Source organism: Macaca nemestrina, chromosome 3, assembly GCF_043159975.1.
Source record: "Macaca nemestrina isolate mMacNem1 chromosome 3, mMacNem.hap1, whole genome shotgun sequence".
Classification (NCBI taxonomy): domain Eukaryota; kingdom Metazoa; phylum Chordata; class Mammalia; order Primates; family Cercopithecidae; genus Macaca; species Macaca nemestrina.
The window spans coordinates 179591926-179616401 of NC_092127.1; the positions used below are offsets into that span (position 1 = coordinate 179591926).

Consider the following 24476-nt stretch of genomic DNA (forward strand, 5'->3'; position numbering starts at 1 on the left):
AGTGGGCTTAGAGGGGCAAAAACGGCTTATGGAATGGGGCGCGTAGTGGGTGTTTGTTTTGGAAAGGGGTTATGGGTGGGAGTGTAGGGGAAGAGGTAGAAAGGAAGGTTGTATTGTGTAAGCAGTGGATAGTGGCAGCGGCTTGCTCTACTGGCGAGTGAATCTTGGCATTTGGAGTTGGGGAGTAACCCTAGTGTCTTAAGAAAACGACACTCTTACCTGGTTTCCATCTGCTCTGGCACCACCTCGCACCCCCGACCCCGCCTCCCATGTGTTTGGTTAACGCCTTAAGATCTTTTTTTCACTAGTGGAAAGGAGATCGTATTAGTTAAACTTAATACAATTTCAATTCAGAAATGTGTACCGCAGAATGCATTGAATGTAAGAAAATGTACGAGAAGGGAAGGTTACTTTAGGGGGCATTTAAGTGATGTTTAAATAATTTACTGCTTTTGTTTTACCCTTACGAGAAATGTATTTTGGTCTTCTCTAAGGAAAGACGATGAGAAATAGCTTTAGTCAAGTATTCGTACGTGATTTTAGTTTATGAAGGGTAAAAAATCTCTAGGTGCTCTTTATATAAATTGTTTAAAAAACTATTGTTGTTTGTGCTTCTTGAATACAAAATGGACTGTTTTTGATAATTGCTTATGTAAAGATCTCTTCTGGACACCAATTTAGAATTACTGAGCTCATTTAGGTAGAATTAGGTAGGATGACAGCTTTGCAACACTAGCTTATGATATTACTGTTAAGTTTTGCCAAGGCACAAAGTGATTTGAGGATGTCTTTTTATGTTTTGGAATATTTTGGGTTTTTTTTTTTTTCTCCTGATCTTGCTTATTTAGATACATTAAGTATAGCTTTGCATCATAAAAATATATAGACTTTTGAAAAATGGTCAAACTTTAAATGAAACACAATTAATTGGATTTGATGGAAAAGGGAACTAGAATATCTTTTTGCCTTATCTACTTGTATATTCAAGTAAAATTGGAAGACATTGGAAGTTAATACTGTATTACACTTTTAATGCAATATGCGATTACATTGTATCGTATGTGAAAAGAAATTGTGTCCCTGGCTTCTAACTATATTTGAGAATTGTTTCCCACAGTCCCCATCCTAATTAAGCCCTATTAAAACCTGTCTCATATTTTGTTTTTGTTATTTGTTTATTTATTGAGATGGAGTCTCACTCTGTCGCCCAGGCTGGAGTGTAGTGATGCGATCTCAGCTCACTGCAACCTCCGCCTCCTGGATTCAAGCGATTCTCCTGCCTCAGCCTCCTGAATAGTTGGGGTTACAGGCGCCTGCCACCACGCCCAGCTAATTTTAGTATTTTTAGTAGAGACTGGGTTTCATCATGTTGGCCAGTCTGATCTCGAACCCCATTGTTATTTAAAAATAAACAATAACATCCATTTAAACAGAGTATACACTTGTTGATTGGGCTTTTTTAGCATCTTAGGTGTTAAGCACTTAATTTATAGTGCGAATTGGGATTAAATGGAGTTTAGATAATTACCTTTTGCTGTTAATGTGCCTTACATTCATTATTTGTAAACATATTTACAAAAAAGCCATATTCTTTTCCCTTTGCATGTGTATACATGTGTGAATATATATGCGTACACATATGTGTATATTCAGTGTGTATATATATAATATTCGGTGCTCTCATTGCTTACAGCCATTTTTACAAAATAATATCCTTCTTGCCTTTTGGGGAAGGAAATAATCCAAACGTCTTAATTTTAAGTGAGATACGGAATTGTAGGCAGCATCTCAGGGTTGTACAGCAAATTAGTATTGAGCCCCTAATGAGATTTTGAATCTCAGTTCTTAGCCTAACTCTGATTCATTTTATAACTCATATAATATTCTAATTTTATAGGGAAGAAAGTTGTTTCAGTTGTCATGACTGATTGTAGTTAGCCACAAAGGTAAACGTTTAACTCTTAATATGGAATGAGATGTTTGCCTTCCTCTAATTGTGGCATTCATCTCTTTATGTTAGATTTTTAACTACTGTTCTGATTCATTCCAGATAGTTTTCTTTTCATTGAAGAGTTGTCGTACAACCTTTTGTCCCAATTAATATCTATTTACATTTTGGTACTTTTTATAATTTGACTGTTTTTCTATAATTAGCCTATACTGTACTGGGTTATAGTTTTCAGTAGCTCATGTAACAAATGTTTGAGTGCTTATTGGATATGGTAAATAGTATCCTAGTACTAACTATGATATTGAGAAATAACAAATACAGTCCTGGATCTTATGAAATGTATAAAATAATTAGCATTTGATAAGTCATGCAATTTAAAACAGGTCTAGGATAAAAGAAATACACCTGTGCATTTTTAAACATCATCAAGACTTGTATAGTCCATTAGGATATCTGATCTGGGAGACTGGCCAATATTTTAAAATTTTGTATTTTGGTGTAATTTCAATCTAAAAAGTTGGAAGAATAGAACTCCTGTGTACCCACATTTGTTGTTTTACATTTTGCTGTGTTTATCATTCTTGCTTTATACTGATCTCTCTATATTTTTTCAGAACAATTTGAGAGTAATTCAGAGACATCAACCTCTTTACCCCTAAATTCTTCAGTGTATATTTTTTAAAAACAAGGATACCGTCTTACCTAATTATACTGAGGTTGTGAAAACCAGAAGATTTACTGATATACTGTTATCTAATTTATAGTCCATATTCAAATTATATCTGTTTATTTTTTCTGTTAGCTTTTTTTCCCCCTTATTCTGGGATCCACTTCAGGATCATGCATTACATTTGGTAATTATGTCTCCTTAGTCTCTTTTAATCGGGAACACTTCGTCAACCTTACTCTTTCTTGACCTTGACATTTTAAAAGTACAGGGCAGCTATTTTGTAGAACATCCCTCAATTTGAATTTGTCTTTTGCTTTCTCGTGATTAGATTGGTTATGCATTTTGGCAGGAATACCACTTAAGAGATGTTCTGCCCTTCTTAGTGCATCATATTTTGAGATTCATGATGTTGGTGTATACCAGTGTTGGTGATGTCAGCTTTGAAAATTTTGTTAAGCTGGTATTCCTCATATGTATCCCTGAAAGTTATTATTTATCTCATTGTAACTAATATGCAATTTGTGGAAAAATAATTTTGGGGAACAGTATATTTACATAGTATAATCAAAACTTCACCCACAAGTTTGAGCATCAATTGATGATTATCTGACCTCATTCCTTCTATAATTATTAGTTGACATTCTGACATAAGGTAATCTTTCCCATCTCCATTATTTATTCAGTTCTTTTTATCTGTATGAACTCATGGATTCTTAATTTTATTCAGTGGTTAAATCCATTGCTGTTGTTATTTTGGTTCACAAATGGTCCCAGGTTTGGCCAATGGGTGTCTCATCAAGCTGGTTCCAGTGTATTTCTGCCAAAACAAGATATTCCAGGTTAATTTTGTATTTTACTTGTCCATGCTGTGGCATGAGCTCCTTTTTCGAATTCACCTCCATTCTTTTCAGTGGAAAATAGACTTAGATACCAAAATCTAAGCTGCAGGTTTTAGGACTGTTTTTTAACCTGATTTTTATGATACAGAAGCTGATAATCAGTGTAACCATTTTGTCTAAGGTAACAGCAGCAAAACAGAATGGCAAAGATTGGTTTAGAATCGTTCTGTAAACTCCAGTATCTTTCCTACATAGCAGTGTTGTCCAGCAGAAATATAATGGAAGTAAAATAGGTAATTTTAAATCTTCTAATAACCACATTTAAAAAGAATATTTTATTTAACACAATGTGTTAAATATATTATAATTTTAACACTAATCCGTGTAGAAATGATTGAGTTAGTTTATATTTTTCAAAATATTAAGCCTTCAAAATCAGGTATTTTACATTGATAGCACATCCCAATTTGGACTAGACACATTTTAGGTGGCTTAATAGCCACATGTAGCAAATGGCTATCACTTTGGATAGTTCAGTTCTACACAGTAGTTGCTCCAGCCAACTCTTGATTACTGCGATACCACTTAATTAAAGACTGTTGATAATAACCAAACCTATAGCATAATTTATTTTTCCTCAAATCTTTTATTTTGGTAGTATAAAACAGCAAATAAACATAAAGGTTCTAGAGCTAGACTACTTGTGTTGAATCCTATTGTTACCACTTAGCAGTCTGGACAAGTAGCTTAACCTCTCTATACTTTAGTTTCTTAATCTGTAAATTGGAGATAATCAGGTTGTTTGCTAATTTTGTTAGTATATGTTGATATGTGTCTTTCATATAGAAAGCATTCCCTAAGTGTTTGCTAGTATTATGATTGGTTTACACAGGTTATTAGCAGCTTTGAACTCTTAACGTTTCTGCCAATAGATTCTTTCTGGTAGGAATCCTGATGAACAATGAAAAGATCGTGGAACATGTTAAAGAAAAGATAGTAAGGGCTTGAATGGTCTGTATTCTAGACTATTCTAGAGCCATAGAATTATAGTTTTATAATCACAGGGTATCACTTAGTCTAATCCTGGCTTTTTATGTATGAAACCAGGAAGGCCTTTGATGCAAAAAGGATTATTTTGGCTGTGTTGGTAACTGAATACAATAAATTATTTTTAGCTCATTTAAAAAATGTATATCATACTAGATCATCTTGAAGTTAATTTTTGTCGGTATCTACTCTCTATTTTACTTTTCCTGTTAGTCAACTTGCTGCCACTTTCTGGATGCTTCTTGTTTCCTGCTCCTATATTTTACCAATTTCTCCCTCATCTTGTCACTGTTGCCATGTAAACCCCATAGGAGTAGATTTACTTAGAAATCTGGATTTATGGGACTGGTATGGATGGGTCTGCTATCCAGAAGACTTTGTTTATACAGCTGTTTTTTTCAAGCACTATCAAATATGTTTTCTATTTTAAAAGATGTGAATTGTGGCACCATCTAATAGTGTGCATTGGACAAATGGAATCTGTGATGCTGATGAGTAGTTGGAGGGTTAAGACATATATCAAGTCTTTCTGTAAAATAGGCATATTGATGAATTTTGCATGCAAATTTTGAAGTTCTCTGTACTCTTGGATCTTTTCATAGCTGAAAGAGTGAAATTCTGCCATCTTTGGAACCAAGCAGTGTGTGAATTTTGTAGTTTGTAAATGTTAGATATGGGCTGTGGACTGGTCTTAACCGTTCTTTTTTTGTGTGATGCCCTCTTTGTGCACATACTGCATCCCTTGTTTGGCTACATGCTTGCGCTGCTTCCTGATTGGCTGTGCGCATGATAAATTGCTGTTACGTGTCCTCTACATTCCTCTCATTTGTCTGACTTCCAACCCTGGTCTTTAATTCTGCCACAGTGCAGTTGCTCCTTGGAAGGAGCAACAAAGATCTATAGATTTTTGGTTAGGTTATGTAACTTTTTATTCCTCATTAGTAAATCTTATCTTTCAATTGTAATAACCTACATTTTTGGTGGGAAGTTTCTATCTTTTCGTTTTAGTAGTATTCCTTCCCTTTGGTATATATGACTAGCGTTCATGGCTGATAGATAACAGAGCACCAAGGACGTAGGTCCAAACTTTTAAGGACCTGCCTAACTTTGTAGAGTTCATACTTAAGAGCTGAATCTATAATCAGGTAATCTTTTCAAGAGTTTTTATTCACCATACAATCTAGATAAGAAAATGTGAATGGGGGCCCAGACCAGCCTACTGCTACCAGTAGAAAACTGATTAACAAAGTAATGCCATCTTTGTATTTGAGGAATACCACTTTGTTCTTAATTAAAGCAAAATAAAAATTTTGTTTTGAGAATTTTTGTGTTTGATAGAAAACAGAACTTAAAATGAGGAATTGTCTGTATCTCCTTTCCTTTCATATAGTTTCCCCATAATTGGCAGCAACTCTATCCTGCTTGCTTCATTTGCTTCTTTCTTTTCTTCTTTTTTTAACCTTAATCTGTTGCCAAGCTATTATTACCTTCTTTACAATATCTCATGGATTCAATTTTTTTTTTTTTTTTTTTAAATGCAGTAAGCATTAGGATAGATCCAGATAAGATTCTGGTATATATCAGTGTCTGCATTGCTGGTTTTACTGTCTTTCAGTCTGACTTACAACCAATAGTAAATCATTGTATAAAGTAGCTGCTTCGATTTCATAGTTTACAAAGCTGTAGTATCTCCCATTTGTCTTTTTTTCCGTGAAATAAAAGCTGCCAGCCATGTTGATCTAGCTGGTCATAGTGTACCAGCCTGCTTCTTCAGTTTGTCTAGATTCTTCTTTAGACAACTCAACCTTTTTCATAGGCTTTTGTTCTTTTTTATCCACATTACCCCAAATTCTTATCTTTTTAGTTATATCTTCTACCCTGCATCCTTAGTCGCCTTTAAAATTCAATTGCAGGCCGGGCACGGTGGCCCATCCCTGTAATCCCAGCACTTTGGGAGACTGAGGTAGGCGGATCACTTGAGCCCAGGAGTTGGAGACCAGCCTTGCCAACATGACAAAACCCCATCTCTACTAAAAATACAAAAATTAGCTGGGCATGGTGGTACATTCCTGTAGTCCCAGCTACTTGGGAGGCTGAGGCACGAGAATTGCTTGAACCCAGGAGGCATAGGTTGCAGTGAGTGAGATCATGCCACTGCACTCCAGCCTAGGTGACAGACCAAGACTTAAAAAAAAAAAAATTCAACTACAACCTGGAGTCTTTTCTAAAGTATTTATTGAAAAGCAAATTTAAGCGCTTTCTCCATTAATTTAAATTGGCCAATTCTTTTCTGACCACTATGTGCAAGGCGTGCACATAGGAAGTAATTTTGTCTAGTAGTCTTCGTGTTTAAATTATAAACTGTTTAGGAACAGTAAATCTCACAAGTGGTAGAAAGGACTTAATGGAAATAATCCAGTTTCTTCTTAGCCCCTGTCATTGTAATATTAGGCACAAATCATTCCACTTTTTACAGATGGAAATCTGTGAAACTGGGATAATATCTGTCCTCAAATGTTTGCCATTTTTATTCTTATGAAAGATGTTATAATATTTATGTAGTAGTAGTATCTGGGCTAAAGGTATGAATTAGAAAATTACCAGCATAAAGATGATACTTAAATCCACAGAAATAGATGAGATTACTTAGGAATAGGGGACAGTATATCTGGAGTATAACTTGAGTATATTAGAGCTAGTTTAGATAGTATAACTAGTAAATGACTCAGTACCACACCTTAAGGAATCTTAGCCTTCCTTGAGCAGAAGAAGAGAAACCTCAAAGTAAGGTCACTGGCTGAATAGTAAAACCAGGAGGGAGTGGTATTACCAAATCCTAGAGGAGAGAGAAAAATATTACAATAAGGAGGGATCGTTACATGTTGATGAGATGTCAGGTACCATGAAACAGGGAAATGTACATTGTTTTTGCCTCTAGGTGACCTTGACTAGATAAATTTCAGTAGTGATGGAGATGGCAGCCATATTATAATAGGTTAGAAAGTAATTAAGATATGTGTCAGTGGAGATAACATTTATAGTAAACTACTAATTTAAGAGCTGTGTTTTGAGGAAGAACTGATAATGGAGCAGTAATTGGAGACATCTGGGGTCTAGGGATGTTTGTTTTTTAGATGGGCGTTACCGTTTACCATACTTAGTAAGATGGGGAATACTGTTCTGTATCAGTGATAACCATGATTCTTTTATGTGTTAATTTCATTAAGCTGAGAGCTGATCGTAACAAAATACTTATTAGATAAAGAAATGGGATAGGCTTAGTTTTAATCTCTTAATTCGGATTCTACATTTTTTTTCCCTTCAAAAAAGTTTTCTAATCAAGTTACTGAGATGTGGTATGTTAACATTGGTGCATCACACATTTTAAAAGAATGTTCTTTTCTACAGTTAATTTACTGTTGTCAGTCATCAGTTATCTTAAGTCCTATGTGTGACCATTACTTGGGGATATAATTTTATGTTTCTTCTTTACTAGATTCTGAACTAGAAATAGACTTCGGAATCAAAGCTCAAAATATTAGCTTTTTAAAATGGTAAGGTTGCATTGAAGAACTTGGCTTGGAACTGAGACCAAAATTAGATTGCCTTACTCCCTAACTCCCTGAATTGAACTTAGCAACCTATCAAAGACAGTACAGCTGGAGCCACAGGCCTCTTAAAATACAAGAAAGCTGTACCCTAGTGAGTTTACCATGTGATTTGCTTGTTGGTAGGAGTGAGCAGGAGGCTTGGCCATGAATGAAAAATGACTTTTAAAACATTAATCCATCCCACTAGGGACCAACTATAAGGATGTTGCCAATATTAGTTATTCTTCCTTCTTTTGGGAGGACTGAATAAGTGGTAGAGAAAAGAGCCAAGTTTATTCCAAAGTACTTCCCCCAAGAATGTGAAAAGTGTTCGTGGGAGTTCTATTTTATGGAAAAGACAGGAACTGTGGTGTGGTTCAAAAAGCTTACTGTTTACACAGGAATAGGATTTACCTTGCTTTTAAAGAGTTCACAGTAATCAGGGATGTTAAATATTAGACTTCGTGTAATGTAATGGAAAGACAGAAGTGGGAACAATTAATTTTGACTTGAAGGATTCAAAATGACTAGGCTTCAAAACATTGAGTGAAAGCAAGGATTGACAAACTTTCTCTAAAGGGCCAGACAGTAAATGTTTTAGGCTTTGTGGACCATCTGGTCTCTATTGCAGCTACTCACCTCCACTGTTGTAGTGCAAAAGAAAGACATAAATTAATAAGCATGGCTGTGTTTCAGTAGCATTTATTTATGAAAATAGGTAGATTTGGCCTATGAACCATAGTTTGCTGATCTCTGAGGTAAAGGATGCAGCAGGAAAGTACAGTGGAGGGAATGGGCAGAGAGTATAAGCAAATATATTTAAGTATAAATAATAATATATTCTGAAAATATTTAGCATTATAGTGCCATTGGTTTATAGGGTAGCAGCAGAAAGTAGGACTGGAAGTATAAATTATGGCTTCTACAAGGAGGAAATTATAAGCCTTTGAAGTTTTTTTTTTTTTTTTTTTTTTTAAACGGGTAATAAGCATGATCAGATAAGTCAGCTTATTTTCATTTGGAACATCTGTTGTTGGTGCAGGTTTGAGGGCTTTTTGTTTGCAATAGTTTTAAGAAGCTCAAATTAAAGCAGCCCTTTTAAATCAAAACTGGAAAAATGAGCAGTCTTCATTCACTTCAATGTATTAAGACATTCTACTTGGGCTCTGAACAACTTGAGAAATAAAACAAGGAGAAAGATGGAAGCCAAAATAATCTTTCTGTTACTGATATAGGCCAGGTTAGAGGAATAGCTTGATGGGGAGTCAGATGGTCTGGCATAGGCTGACTTATCCATCCAGCCCTAGGCGCGGTAGAGAAGCAGAGCCCAATGTGAGTCTTTGGAGGTTTGTTCTCCTTTGAAAGCTCAACCCCAGGGGCAGGAGGAACAGAACTGAGCTCTTCCTCACATCCAAAATCACCAATCGGATAATTCACTTTACATACTTAAGGGTAAAAAGAGGCTCAGGTTGTGCTTTTGACACATCCTTCCTCATAGAAACCAGGAGCAAGGGAAAGGTATTATAACAATCACAACTGTTAATTTTTGCAGGGTTGTATCTGGGGATAAGTATACTGGAAACAATACAGCTGTTAACATCCTGAAAACAAGTCAAATTTACTTGTTCTGGATATTTAAAAAAATATGGCCGGGCTCGGTGGCTCATGTTTGTAATCCCAGCGCTTTGGGAAGCTGAGACAGGCAGATCATGTGATGTCAGGAGTTCAAGACCAGCCTGGCCAACTTGATGAAACCCTGTCTCTACTAAAAATACAAAAATTCGCCAGGTGCGGTGGCAGGTGCCTGTAATCCCAGCTACTTGGGAGGCTGAGGCAGGAGAGTCGCTTCAACGCGGGCAGCGGAGGTTGCAGTTAGCCGAGATCGTGCCACTGCACTCCAGTCTGGGCAACAGAGCAAGACTCCATCTCAAATATATATACACGTATACACACACACACACACATATACACATACATATATGTACACACAGACACACATATATATATGCACACATATGCAAAAAATTTATATTTTAGTGTTTGGAACAACTGTATTTTTTAAATTCTCAAAATAAAATTAGTAGGGTTTTTTCTTCTTTTTCAATTAACTAGATTTTCCACAGGCCTATGTAAGATACTTAAGTAAAATGCATGTTTGGTTAGAAAGAAACCCAGTGCTCTCTTCTGTATTACACTTTTCAATTAACTTTTTAAACTTAGAAGGAATTAGTGTAAAAGAATAGAGTACTGTTTCTTTATGTGGAAAAAAGCAGGTACTTTGACAAATAGATTATTGTTTTAATTAGCTCTGATTATAGGTGCTTACACAGTTTATTCAGTGGTGTCTCTTTTTAAAAAAAATATAATTAATTGTTCTTCAGTGTCTTCTCCTCCCTTTCTGAACAGCTTAGGACTAAAACATCAAGTGGGAGAAAACAAGGGTAGGTATCCACACCAGATGGGGTGTGCGGTAGGCAGAGCCACATCATCGTTTAAGAGGAGTGGGATCTCAGAGCCTGATGGGGTGAGGAGGGTGTCCATGGGGGAATGAAGGGTAAGGAGCACCTCTCCATTGGAAGGCATGCTAATGCAGGGTATTGGAGCCCAAGCAGGGTGATATGGTGTCTCTGAAGGAGAGTGGCCTGGTATGGGGGAAGGTCAGCTGGTCCCAGCAAGGACATCTACTTAGGGTGGGATGACACCCTGAATGAGCTCTCAGGGCCCCAGTAGATAGCAGGGGATAGGGAGTGATCCATGTAGGGTTGCAATCTGGTGTAGGTATATTGAGGCTCAAGTGAGATGAGGAGGGAGTCCATACATGGAGGTATCTGAGTCCAAGGTGTTAGAGCTTGAGGGTAGAAGGAGAAAGGCCTCTCAGTGGAGACTTGGTACAGTATGGGATTTCATAGCCTGAGCAGGGTAGGGAGGATTTTCTTGTAGGAGGGATGCCAGGCATGAGGAATACGGACCTGAACAGGTTGAGGAGATTATATACATGGGGTAGGGATTTTGCGGCCAAGAGAGGTGAGGAGTGTGTCCATGCAGGGAAAGGGAAACAGCTACAATGGGAGATTGGCTACATACATGGAGATTGATCACATAAATCAATATTAATAATGGGAGCCAGGCTTCTCATTGAGAAGGGAGTTACAAATATGAAAGTAGGGAAAACTAGAATGCTGTCTGTGGTGTTGGATAGGAAATGAAGTACTTGTGTGAACTCATGGTTTTCATCATATATCGATATAGAAATATATGTGTATGTATACATACACATGCCCTATACTGGTCATTGAGAAGGGGCTTAGGAGCAGTGACACTATGATAGCAGTGAGCATAATGTGTTACTGTTAATTTCCTGATTTTAATGGTTGTTTTTGTGAGAGAATTGGGAAATACTAAGAATTCAAGAGTGGTGGGTCATTATGTAGACATTTACTCTCAAATGGTTGGGAAGATAAAAGCCTTACTATACTTAAAACTTTTGTTTAAAGTTAAAGATTGTTAAAACATAAAAGTATTTAAAAAGTGTCATTAGTCTACGTATGTTCTTGTGAATTCATCACTTTTAGTCCTAACTACCATAGTTGGTAATATACATGTTGTCTTACAGATTTTCCAGCACCAATAATTGCCCCTTGAAATAATGATAGATAATATTTATTGAGTGCTTACCATGTGTTAGGCAGATACTAAGTTTTTATGTGTATTATCACGTATAATTTTGCATATGAAATAGTACAATTTTTATCTTCATTTTACAAATGAGAAAATACAGGCTTAGAGAGGCTAAGTGTCTTACCCAAGTCTTTCTGCCTAGCAAATACAAAAGTAGAATTCACATCCAGTCTTAACCACTATACCAGGTCAAACTTCATTTAAAAATTAGCAAGTCTCATCCTTTCTGGTCAGATTGTTACATCTAAAACTTTAGTAGTGCTGTTTTCATTTTATTTTAGAATTTGAGTTTCAGGGTGGGAAAAAGTATTCTGGGTTTAGGCCTCCTCAGCCTCTTTGTTCCTGTCTTGGAGTGAGAGAGAACTGGGACTTCTGTATTTGAGTGCACGGTGTCAGAGATAAGGATTCCCCTGTGATGGGTTAATCAGAGAAAATATCCACTAATTTTTTTCTTGCTTTTACAACTGGGAGTGGATGATGATGACAACATGGAGTTAGTGGGCAAGGCTTTTCATTAGCACAAACTTGCAGTGTTAAGTTTTTAGTCTCAGTATAAAGTTACCTTCTATTCTGATTCTAAGAATGATGAGCAATACCTTTCCATCTCTTTTGAACTTTCCCCAAGAGTGGCAGATGAATTAATAGGATATAGCTAATTGTTTCATTTTAACCTTCCTTTCCTTGTACTCATCTGTGCCAATTTAGGGTATGGAAAAGTAGTTTCTTGGTAGAATCCTATATTTTTTTTTTTTGCATACTACTCTTTTGGCATCAGCCCAGTGATCACTTTTTTCTTCTTTGCTTTCTTAACCTTTTAGTATTTGTATTCTGGCATAGCACATAAATAGAATAGAATTTGCCTACGAGTACATATTAGCTTGCTTGTCTAACTTTTCACTCTTAACAGTCTGAGCCCACAGCTACTTTCATATCCTCTGTCAGAGTGAGTTTCTGCTGACCTACTCATTCCTCAGACCCATTCTAAAATTGCTCCCTTTATTTTATATAAAGGATAATATTATTTTCAGTGTTGAAAGAAGCATGGCCATCTGCTAAAATCCTTTTGCATATATTTTCTTCCTCATAATTTTTTTCAGTAAGTATTTATGGACAGGGCAGTGTACTAGGGGACTCGGGTGAATTAGATTGTCTTCGTGAAGCACAGTCTCAGGTGAGACTCAGGTGAATTAGATTGTCTTCATGAAGCACAGTCTCCTGGGGAAAACAAAGCTCTCTGACTACAGAATATGATAAATGCGATAATAGAAGCATATACAGTATTAAATGTGTATAAAGTATTAAATTTGCATAAAGGAGGGGAATGGTGAGGTTTCCGTATATGAGTCCATGAACAATCATAAGATGATTGTGGGAAATGAGAAAAGATAGTTTGTTTAATTGAACCTAGTAGTAATTATTTTAAATTGTTTTACTGTGGATTAGGCATTAAGTGCTTATACTTAGAATTTATTTGATTTTCACAACTTTCTTATAAGATAGGAACTATATTTTTTATCCTACTTTGTAGATAAGGAAATTAACTCACACTATAGGTGGAGAAAAAACATTGGAAGAATTTTAAGCATGGGAGTGATAATTTAATTTGTGGTTTTATAAGATTACTCTGCTAGTATGGAGAATATAACAGGTAAATCAGGAGATGTCAAGATAGACCAAGCAAGTTTTGAGGGTCTGAAATAAGAGTAGTAGTGGAAACGGAGAAGATGGGGAGACTATTACAAGAGGATTTACAATAAACAGATTTTAGTTGTTGATTAGATATGACCATACAGAAAAAAGGAGAAAGAACAGAGGATCATTTCCAAGCTTCTGTTTAGGAGGCCTAACTGGATTATGGGACCATTATCCAGAACAAGATATAGAGCATTGTATTTTCATATAATATATAATAATAATATTTGTGATATGGTTTGGCTGTGTCCCCACCGGAATCTCATCTTGAATTGTAACTCCTACAATTCCCACGTGTCGTGGGAGGAAACTGGTGGGAGGTAATTGAATTATAGGGGTGAGTCTTTCCTGTGCTGTTCTTGTGATAGTGAATGAGTCTCACGATATCTGATGGTTTTAAAAAGGGGACTTTCCCTGCACAAGCTCTCTTCTCTTGTCTGCCTCCATCTGAGATGTGCCTTTCACCTTCCACCATGACTGTGAGGCTTCCCCAGCCACGTGGAACTGTAAATCCCATAAACTTCTTTCTTTTGTAAATTGCCCAGTCTTGGGTATGTCTTTATCATGCAGTGTGAAAACAGACTAATACAGTAAATTGGTACCAGTAGAGTGGGGTGCTGCTGAAAAAATACCCGAAAATGTGGAAGTGACTTTGGAACTGGATAACAGGCAGAGATTGAATAGTTTGGAGGGCTTAGAAGAAGACAGGAAAATGTGGGGAAGTTTGGAACTTTTTAGAAACTGGTTGAATGGCTTTGACAAAAATGCTGATAGTGTTATGAACAATAAGATCCAAGCTGAGGTGGTCTCAGATGAAGACGAAGAACTTGTTGGGAACTAGAGCAAAGGTGACTCTTGTTATGTTTTAGCAAACAGACTGGTGGCATTTTGCCCCTGCCATAGAGATTTGTGGAACTTTGAACTTGACAGAGATGATTTAGGTTATCTGGCAGAAGAAATTTCTAAGTAGCAAAGCATTCAAGAGTTGACTTAGGTGCCGTTAAAGGCATTTGGTTTTAAAAAGGGAAACAACATAAAAGTTTGGAAATTTCTCAGTCTGACAATGTGAAAAAAAGAAAATCCTATTTTCTGAGGTGAAATTCAAGCCTACTGCAGAAATTTGCATGAGTAATGAGGAGCCGAATGTTAATCCCCAAGACGGTGGGGAAATTGTCTCCAGGTCATGTCAGAGGTCTTCACGGAAGCCCCTCCCATCACAGGCCCAGAGGCCTAGGAGGAAAAAGTGGTTTCATGGGCCAGATCCATGGTCCCTGTGCTCTGTGCAGCCTAGAGACTTGGTACTCTGCGTCCAAGCCACTCTAGCCATTACTGAAAGGGGCCAACATAGAGCTCGGACCGTGGCCTCAGAGGGTGCAAGCCCCGAGCCTTGGCAGCTTCCACGTGGTGTTGAGCCTGTGAGTGCACAGAAGTCAAGAATTGGGTTTAGGGAATCTCTGCCTAGCTTTCAGAAGATGTGTGGAAATGCCTGGATGCACAGACAGAAGTTTGCTGCAGGGGCTGGGCTCTCATGGAGAACCTCTGCTAGGGCAGTGTGCAAGGGAAATGTGGGGTCGGAGCCCAGAGCCCCTGCTGGGACACTGCCTAGTGGTGCTGTGAGCAGAGGCCCGCTGTCCTCCAGACCCCAGAATGGTAGATCCACTGACAGCTTGCATTGTGTGCCTAGAAGAGCTGCAGACACTCAACATCAGCCTGTGAAAGCAGCTGGGAGGGAGGCTGCACCCTGCAGAGCCACAGGGGCAGAGCTGCCCAAGACTATGGGAACCCATCCAGCGTGACCTGAATGTGTGACATGGAGTCAAAGGAGATCATTTTTGAGCTTTAAGATTTGACTGCTAGCCAGGTGTTGTGGCTCATACCTGTATTCTCAGCACTATGAAATGCTGAGGCGTGTGTGGATCGCCCGAGGTCAGGAGTTCGAGACCAGCTGGGCCAACATAGTGAAACCCCATCTCTACTAAAAATACAAAAAATTAGCTGGGCGTGGTGGCAGGCAGCTGTAATCCCAGCTACTCAGGAGGCTGAGGCAGGAGAATTGCTTGAACCAGGAGGTGGAGGTTGTAGTGACCTGAGATCACACCATTGCACCCCAGTCTGGGCAACAAGAGTGAAATTCTTGTCTCAAAAAAAAAGATTTGACTGCCCTGCTGGATTTCGGACTTGCATGGGGTCTGTAGCCCCTTCGTTTTGGCCAATTTCTCCCATTTGGGGTGGCTCTATTTACCCAATGTCTGTTACCCCCATTGTATCTGCTAACTTGCTTTTGATTTTACAGGCTCATAGACAGAAGGCACTTGCCTTAGATGAGATGTGGGACTGTGGACTTTTGAGTTAATGCTGAAATGGGTTATGACTTTGCGGGGGGACAATTGAGAGGGCATAGTTGGTTTTGAAATGTGAGGACATGAGATTTGGGAGGGGCCGGGGTGGGATGATATGGTTTGGCTGTTTCCCCACCCAAATCTCATCTTGAATTGTAATTCCCACAATTCCCGTGTATCATGATAGGAACCTGGTGGGAGGTGATTGGATTATGGAGGTGGGTCTTTCCTGCTCTGTTCCCATGATAGTGAATGAGTTTCATGAGACCTGATGGTTTTAAAAATGGACGTTTCCCTGCACAAGCTCTCTTCTCTTGTCTGCCGCCTTCTAAGATGTGCCTTACACCTTCTGCCATGACTGTGAGGCCTCCCCAGCCACATGGAACTGTAAGTCCAATAAACCTCTTTCTTTTTTAAATTGCCCAGTCTTGGATATGTCTTTATCAGCAGCGTGAAAATGGGCCAGTACAATGTGAAATACATATATGAATATATGTTTTCACATGATACGTGTATTTTCATATAGTATATGTGGTTGGTAGAGTCAGCATATATACAGACTGAAATCGGATCAACACATTGCTATTTGCTAGTTTGTCTTAAAGCCAGTTATTCCAGGGATAAAAGGATATGTACAGCAAGACTTCCCAGAGAAAGCAATCACAGAATGGAGTTTTCCTCTACTTATAAGTTTTGCGCTTTGGTTCAAAAGCTCTTGTGTTTCTGCTGCAGGAATGCATGTAGCAGCTGTACATTCTTGCATTCTTAACATTTGAAGATCCACAGGTGGCTTTGGACTTTAATTATTGTTGTGTGTGTGGTGCACCCCTCCCCCAGGTTTCATCACTTACTCTGTCAGGAAAATTTAGCCAAGTAACTTTATGTTGTATTTTATGTTGTATTTTTGTGTGATAGGTTGAGTAACTTTATGTTGTATTTTTGTGTGATAGGTTAAATAATTTTATAACAAATGTTATTTGGAAAAGTTACACCTCAAGTCAGTTTTCAGTTGATGGAGTGAATGTAACGTGGTTCAGAATTGTAGGTCTTAGATCCCTATAGCTTTGACATACAGTGACTACATCTTAAAACCTAAAACACTTTCTTCATCTTCATTTCTCTATCTCCCTACCAGTTACCTATCCCAATATTTGACTTACTCTCTCTCTCTCCACTTGTATGTCTCTCAGGTATTCTAATATTAAGATATTTTGCCATTACTTTCTGTGGCAAAAACCACAGATTTTTGCCACAGAAAGTAATGGCAAAATATCTTAATATTAGGTATGTACCATACCTAAAAGTTAAATCTTGATCTCCCTCTGTCAAATACAACGTCTGTTTCTCTGGTGTTCTTTTTATCTCAATGTACCTAATTTCACAAGCCAAACACCTGAAGGTCATCTTTTACTTATCTTCCTTCTCATCTCCTATGCCAATCTACCAATTAATTATGTTTTCAAATATATCTTAAACCCATTCATTTCCCTTTATTTTCACTCCAGTTGAAGTCAGCCTCATTTCTTACCTAGACTGCTGCAAAAAATTCTTATATGGCTTCCTATCTTCTCCTCTTATTCTTCTCTAGTTTAATCTTCCATAGTGCAAAGAAAAATCTGTTTAAGTATTTTGCTCTACTCTTACCCTTTAATGACTTCTGCACCAATAACAAAAGCATAGAGGTATGATATATTCTGTTCCTGGAAAATTATAGCACCCCCAAAAGTTGCAATGTGGCAGAAACCATGGCTGTGCAAAAGTTGGCTTGAGGTCAGATTGTGATTTTAAAAAGTATGTATTGTCCTTTGGACCTTGGTTCTTATTCTGTTACTAATTGGGATTAAATTGATATTTAAGTTTGTTTTTAAGCAGTGGGATTCATAGAGATGCCACTTTCCACATTCCGTTTAGTAATATTACTGGTACAATTCTCTTTTATACCAACCCTATGCAAATTCTGATTATTCTTTCTTTGGAGAAATCAAAAGCTTTCCTGAGAGAATACCTTCCCAAGAGAATATATGAAGACTTGGGCTGAGTTTTAAAAATCATCATGGACAATTTTAAATATGTACAAAAGTAGGAGAAAACATAATGATTCTCAGTGTTTCTGTGACCCAGCTTTAACAATATAACAAATTCTGGCTTAATTTTTAATATAAAAATTATCAGTCAAAACATTTTATATGTTGGTTGTCTGATGTACTGTAATTCATTCCATGTTCTCATGTGAATAAGCACAAATTACACATTTTCTTGGAGTTGTAAATTTACAACAGAAGGTGGAAAGTATTAACATCATGACATGATGTCTTACACTTGCTTTTAGCTTAATATTAACTGTTTTTGTTTGTACTGTATGGTTTAGTAATAAACCAAAAAAGTTGAGTTCTAGAACCCAGAAGCTTTTTTTTTTTTGTCTTTTGTGAGAGGTGGGAGTGGTGGTGATGAGAGCAGCTTATGTATGAAATGCGTTTTGAATAACTCTAAAACCCAGTAAGAAAGCATTGTTTATGTCTTGGATGTATCTGACAGTTTACATTCATGAAGCAAACCAAAGAAGATATTGCTTATTATAGACCCATAGCATATGCTGAACAGTGGTTCATTGTTTTTCAATCTTGTAGAGCCACCAAGTTAACAGTGATGTAACTAAAGGGTAGAAAGCCCTCAGAGCATACATCTTACTTGGTTGTTGAAATAACAATAACTTAATGAAAATGTTTTCACATTAGAGTTATATTTGTCAGCACTCGTGGTAATTTGGTGCTTATGTCTTGGGTGTTTATTAAAGATCCACACCAAATTATGCCTTGGAAAATCTGAATTTTAGAGAAACAAACGTGTGTGGATGGATATAGATCAACAGAGATATACAGATAATGTGTATAGGACTATCTATTTGCATATATGTGTATAATTTGTAGTTAGTAACAAGTATAATGATTCTGGGAGACTTTTTTTAAATTTTTGTTTTATTTTAATGAATAGTTAAGGAGAATGCCCTGTTGCCATTTGTGTAGAATTAAAATTCATAAAATGTATTTCATTGTGATTTTGTAGTAAATTGTGATCTTGGAGTTAACACCTTATGTTCACGTTGTAGATGTCATTTATTAACTGTGTAACCTTGCAAAATTTATGAGCTATGTTCTCAAAAATATTTGCATACTGATTTCCAGATCTGTGCCTTTCTCTGTCTTTCATTCTTTCTTTATACAGAACTTTTCTCTGCAAGAATGGTGATAGCCCCTTTCTTCTTGACTTCTTTTTTTAAGTTCTTTTATTGCATAACTCTTCTAAATTCAAATATGTTCATATTACCCCTGAATAAAAATCTTCATTGGTTCCTCCATTGACCTTAGGATAAAGTCTTAAATTTATAATATGGTTTAGAAAGCTCAGCATAGCCTACCCGCTCTGTACTGCCTTAGCCTTTCTGTTTTTCATTCTACTTTGAGCACTGCAATCAAAGAGCATATCAGTAGCAGAGTAATTGACTAGCCTTTATTGACTACCTATTAATAGCAGCTTTTATTGACTACCTATTAATACTTATGCCAGGTATATGCTTTACACATATTATATCCTTTAATCCTCACAATAATCTTGAGTATAGGCATTATCTTTAGCATACACTGAATCCTTTTTGGTTTTGTTTATTTGTTTGTTTATGAGATAGGGTCTCACTCTTTTGCCCAGGCTAGAGTGCAGTGGTGCTGTCATAACTCACTGCAGCCTCAAACACCTAGGTTCAATCAGTCCTCCCACCTTGGCCTCCCAAAGTGCTAGGATTATAGGTGTGAGCCAACTCACTCAGCTTGAACTCTTTTTGGATTCTCAAGCACTATGCCTGTGGGCTTTTGCATATTTGTTTTCTTTCTGGATTACAGTAGCTGCTGCTCCATTGCTACTTTTTGTAAACTGTTGTTTCTAAATAGAACTACATGGAAAAAATGTATCAGATCATGATCTTACACCTCAGTGAATAAAGTGAACATATTCTTATAACCACCTCCAGATCAAGAAATGGAGCCCCCAGAAGTCTCTTCATATCCCTATCCAGTCACTAATCTCTCCCACTCAGTATATGAATAGTATTCTGACTTTTTAACAAAGTAGATTATTTGTGCCTGTTTTGGGAAACTTTGAAATGGGATTATATAGTATGTATTTTGTGTTTAGCTTCTTTAAGTATTTTATGTAATTCATTCATGTGGTTGCCTATAGATATAGTTGGTTCACTTTTAGTGCTCTATAATATTCTGATATGTAAGTATATCAAAACATTTATCTTTGAAGGATATTTAGGTTGTTTTCATTTTACAGTCTTAGAAACAATGCAAAGAACATTCTTAGACATTATACATTCTTAATTTTGATTCAACTCCTGGTATATTTTTAAACTTCGTTTTAGTTGTCGAGATTTTACTTTTTCCAGGAGTCCTTTTTTAACCTCTCCAAGTTTGAGATTTGCACCCTTCTTTGTGCAGTGATCGTCACTCTGTTTCCCCTATCATACACATTTACGCTATTTTTAATTGTCTGTTTGCTTTTTTCTCACCAAGTTCAAAGTGTATGTCTGTGTGTCCACAAAGAAGTGTACCATATTTTCCCCTTCCCTGTCTTTCTGGCACCTACCAAATACATAAATATTTGTTGAGCGAATGACTTTTTAATATTGTCACTCTTTCAGTGCAAAAAAAAAAAAAAAACCACAAATCTAATGGAAATTGAGTAATAAACTTAGTTACTCTCTGTCTTTGTTTTGCTCAGTTAGATGTGCAGTTACCTTAAAATGGGTTATTGTCAAGTTATGCTAAAATTTTTTCATGTGCCAGGCATCTTGTCCCTTTTGTACACTCATTCTACCCCACAGCTATTGTGTAAAGTATTTCTGGACATTGTTTTTATAACTTGTGGGACATTGAACAACCTTATTTGTAGCAGACTTAGTATGTGCTCTTCGTGGGTGGTCTTGAGTGTTGAAAATTGCCAAAAGACATTTGGAAACTGCCAAAAAGACTGAGAAATTGTATCAAAAATGAATTGAGATTTTAAGGAACATTGACTTTCTTCCCCTATTTCCCACCTACTAGTGTCCTTAAAACAATTTCTTACCAAATTGTCACTGAATTTAGGTTAAATTAAGTCACTGAGATAAACCAGAGTTTATAGTATATTGTGCTTTTGCCTTAAAAATTGATTACTCTTGCAAGTTACTTGTATGTACTGTCATATGCTACGTAAAGACATTTTGGTCAACAACAGACCACATATAAGAGGGTGATCCCATAAGTGTATAATGGACTTGAAAAGTTCTTATCATCTAGTGATGTCTTAGACATCCTAATGGTTGTGGTGCAATGCATTACTCACGTGTGTGTAGTAATGCTGATATAAACAAATTACTGCCCTTCAAAAATATACCATATACAATTATGTACAGTACGTAATACTTGATAATAAGTGAATGTGTTACTAGTTTATGTGTACTATACTATGCTTTTTTTTTTTTTTTTTGGAGACAGGGTCTCACTCTGTCACCCAGGTTAGGAGTGCAGTGGTGTGATCATGGCTCACTGAAGCCTTGACCCTCATCGGTCTCAGGTGATCTCCCACTTCAGCCTTCTGAGTAGCTAAGTTTCTCGATGTGCACCACCATGCCTGGCTAATTTTTGTAGTTTTCGTAGAGACAGGGTTTCGTTATGTTGCCCAGGCTGGTCTTGAACTCGTGAGCTCAAGGGATCCACCCACCTTAGCCTCAAACTGCTGGAATTACAGGCATGAACACCATATCTGACCATGTACTATAGTTTTTTATCGTTATTTTAATTTTTAAAAGTCCTTCAGGAGATATTCCAGAAGAAGGCATTGTTATCATAGATGACAGCTCCATGCCTATTATTACCCCTGAAGATTTTCCAATGGAACAAGATGTTAAGGTGGAAGACAGTAATATTGAAGATCCTTACCCTGTGTATGCCTAGGCTAATGTGTGTGTTTGTGTCTTAGTTTTTAACAAAAAAGGTTAAAAAAATTTTTTTTAAAGTTTAAATAGAAAAAAGTTACAGAATAAGAATATAAAGAAGTTTTATTACAAAAGAGCCGAAGATTTTTTAAAAATTAAAAGTTTATAATGTAAAAAAATTATAGTAAGTTAAGATTTTTGAAAGAAAATAAATTTAGTGTACTCGTACAATGTTTATAAAGTCCATAGTAGTATACGGTAATGTCCTAGGCTTTCACATTCACTCATTACTCACCCAGAGCAACTTCCCATCCTTCAAACTCCATTCATGGTAAGTGCCCTATACAGGTGTACTATTTTGTATCTTTTATACCATATTTTTATTGTTCTTTTCTTTGTTTAGATATGTTTAGGTACACAGATATCCTTGTGTTACAATTGCCTACAGTATTCAGTACAGTAACATTTTGTACAGACTGTATATAGTAGGCTTTTCTATTTAGGTTTGTGTAAGTACATTCTGATGTTTGCACAACACAACAACAGTAATAACACCTCAAAGATGCATTTATCAGAATGTGTTTCCATTATTAAGCAATGCACGAGCCCTTTATACTTGAATATTATTTCTTCAACTTGCAAGAGTATTTTGTTTTTCATTTTTAGCCTTGTTTATCCTGAATTTGTCTTCTCTGAAATTAAAATTTTCATCTTTGTTTTAACCATTGTGTCCATTACTGACACTCAAACAATAATGGTAGTATATCTTCTACCATCCAGAATTTGTCTTCTCTGAAATTAAAATTTTCATCTTTGTTTTAACCAATGTGTCCATTACTAACACTCAAACAATAATGGTAGTATACCTTCTACCATCCTCTTTCTCCCAGTTTTTCTTAGGCTTTAGCTCTTTATTCTTGCTGATCTCAGACGTTGTATGCATCTTTATCTTTCTTTCCCACTAAACTATGAGTTTAAGATAGGTGTTTATTGGGAGCTCAATAAAACTTAAAAAATGACGACTTTTGTCACTTGTTTTAGTGTTCTCTGAAGCATTATCATTTGCCATAAGTGCTCATTTGTATATTAGTCATCTTTCTTATTATTTAAAAACTGTTCTGCTTCTTTATTGAAAAAGCATTATGTTAAGTAAACCCTTTATCAGCCATAAAATTCAATTACTTTTATTAGGTGAATCACTGTGACAGATCCGGAGGGTAATATAAAGGCAGTAATATTGTTCCTGTTGTCAAGGAGCTAAACATTCTAGCCCTTCTCCCCAACCCACCTTTCCCCAAATTCTCAAGTCATAAATGTAATTAGAATATGAATGTGCTTGGAGAATGTGGTGTTGGTAACAATGAATTCCAACAAATAACATTGGAGAAGGCGTTGAGACTATAGACCAGTACATACTTGTTTGTATGTTACATATTAACAAACTATTGTTTAGTGTGGTTAGGTAATTGTTCAGTTTGTGATAAAACTAGAAGAAAACGTTTTAGTTTAGTTTGGAAGACAGGACACTTGACAGATGAGCAAAGATGGGTAAAAAGACATTTCAGATAGTACGTGCAAAAGTTCAAACGTTTAAACAACGTAATGGGTTAGTTGTTTCTTATAAGTGCCTGTAATTTACTTATGATGGAATGGTTGGAGAAAAGGCAGGAGTTAGATCAGGGAAGGCTACGTATGCTGTCTTAGAATATTTATAATTCGTTTTGTAGACAGTAGAGAGCCAGAATTTAGTATAGACTTTTTCCTTTCTGAATGGTAAAAGTTGATTAAAACAATGATTCTGATATCCATTATAAAAGCCTTGAAAGAGATATTTTAGTGAACCTTGAATTTTCTGTACTGCTGAGAAAGATGTTCAACAGGGTTGAATCTTTGATATATCAAACTTACTGTTTGGAATTATGAAACTTTTTTTTTTTCAAGTTATGAACGATGTCAGTCTCTGGAAATTTTACAGAGGAATATAGTGTATGTTCAGCTACCTTGCATTTAAAGGAATAATATATGACAGATGAAATTGAAATTCCCATCTGTCATTTGCCAGTCCATTTCCCTTTCCTCCATCCTGGAGGTGTATATTTTTCACTCACTATCAGTCTTCTATAAAGTGTTCATAGTCTTTTCTGTAAGTTATTTCAGTATAATGAATCAGTTATACTTTATTTACTAGGTATATTTTATAAGAGTTTTTCTGTGTCTGATTATTTTACTCAACAAAACTATTTAAATTGTATCTTCTTTTAAAGCATGTTAACCCCAGATTTTGTCCTTTCATTTCTCTACATCTAGATTATTTAGCTACATTTGCATAAAATGTACTTATCAGTGCTATAAATACCAAAATTCTAGTGTTACAACTTTATAAGTAATAATTTACCAAGTTAGTAAAAGATAAAGGGAAATAATATGGATATAGCCTGTTTAGAATATATCTCCTGAATTTGTGCCTAAGAACTTAGGTATGAGTAAATCTGGTTCACACATTTGAATTGTATATTTCTAGTTTCTGACAGCATCCAGCACTTGTTTATTGCATTACATTTTATCAAGAAGTTCCAGTGCAAATTAATTCGGTATCTGGAACATATGTGTTTTACTAAATGTTTTTCTTGAAATAATTAAATCTTCCTATGAGGTGTTGATAATATTCCAAGTCTTAAAGAAGAGGGATCAGTGATTCA

At 36.4% G+C, this 24476-nt stretch overlaps 2 protein-coding genes across 15 annotated transcripts in view; both read left to right on the top strand.

Annotated features, from left to right (window-relative positions):
* Window positions 1-24476, top strand: part of LOC105487875 (ligand dependent nuclear receptor corepressor like) — a 296771-nt gene that overhangs the window by 116728 nt on the left and 155567 nt on the right. The gene's annotated exons all lie outside the window — the stretch shown is intronic.
* Window positions 8-24476, top strand: part of LOC105487877 (uncharacterized) — a 30281-nt gene continuing 5812 nt past the window's right edge. The window contains exon 1 of the mRNA XM_071093816.1: window positions 8-23199. Within this exon, the coding sequence (XP_070949917.1) occupies window positions 14592-15263 (672 nt within the window). The 5' untranslated portion in view covers window positions 8-14591 and the 3' untranslated portion in view covers window positions 15264-23199. The remainder of the gene's footprint in view (window positions 23200-24476) is intronic.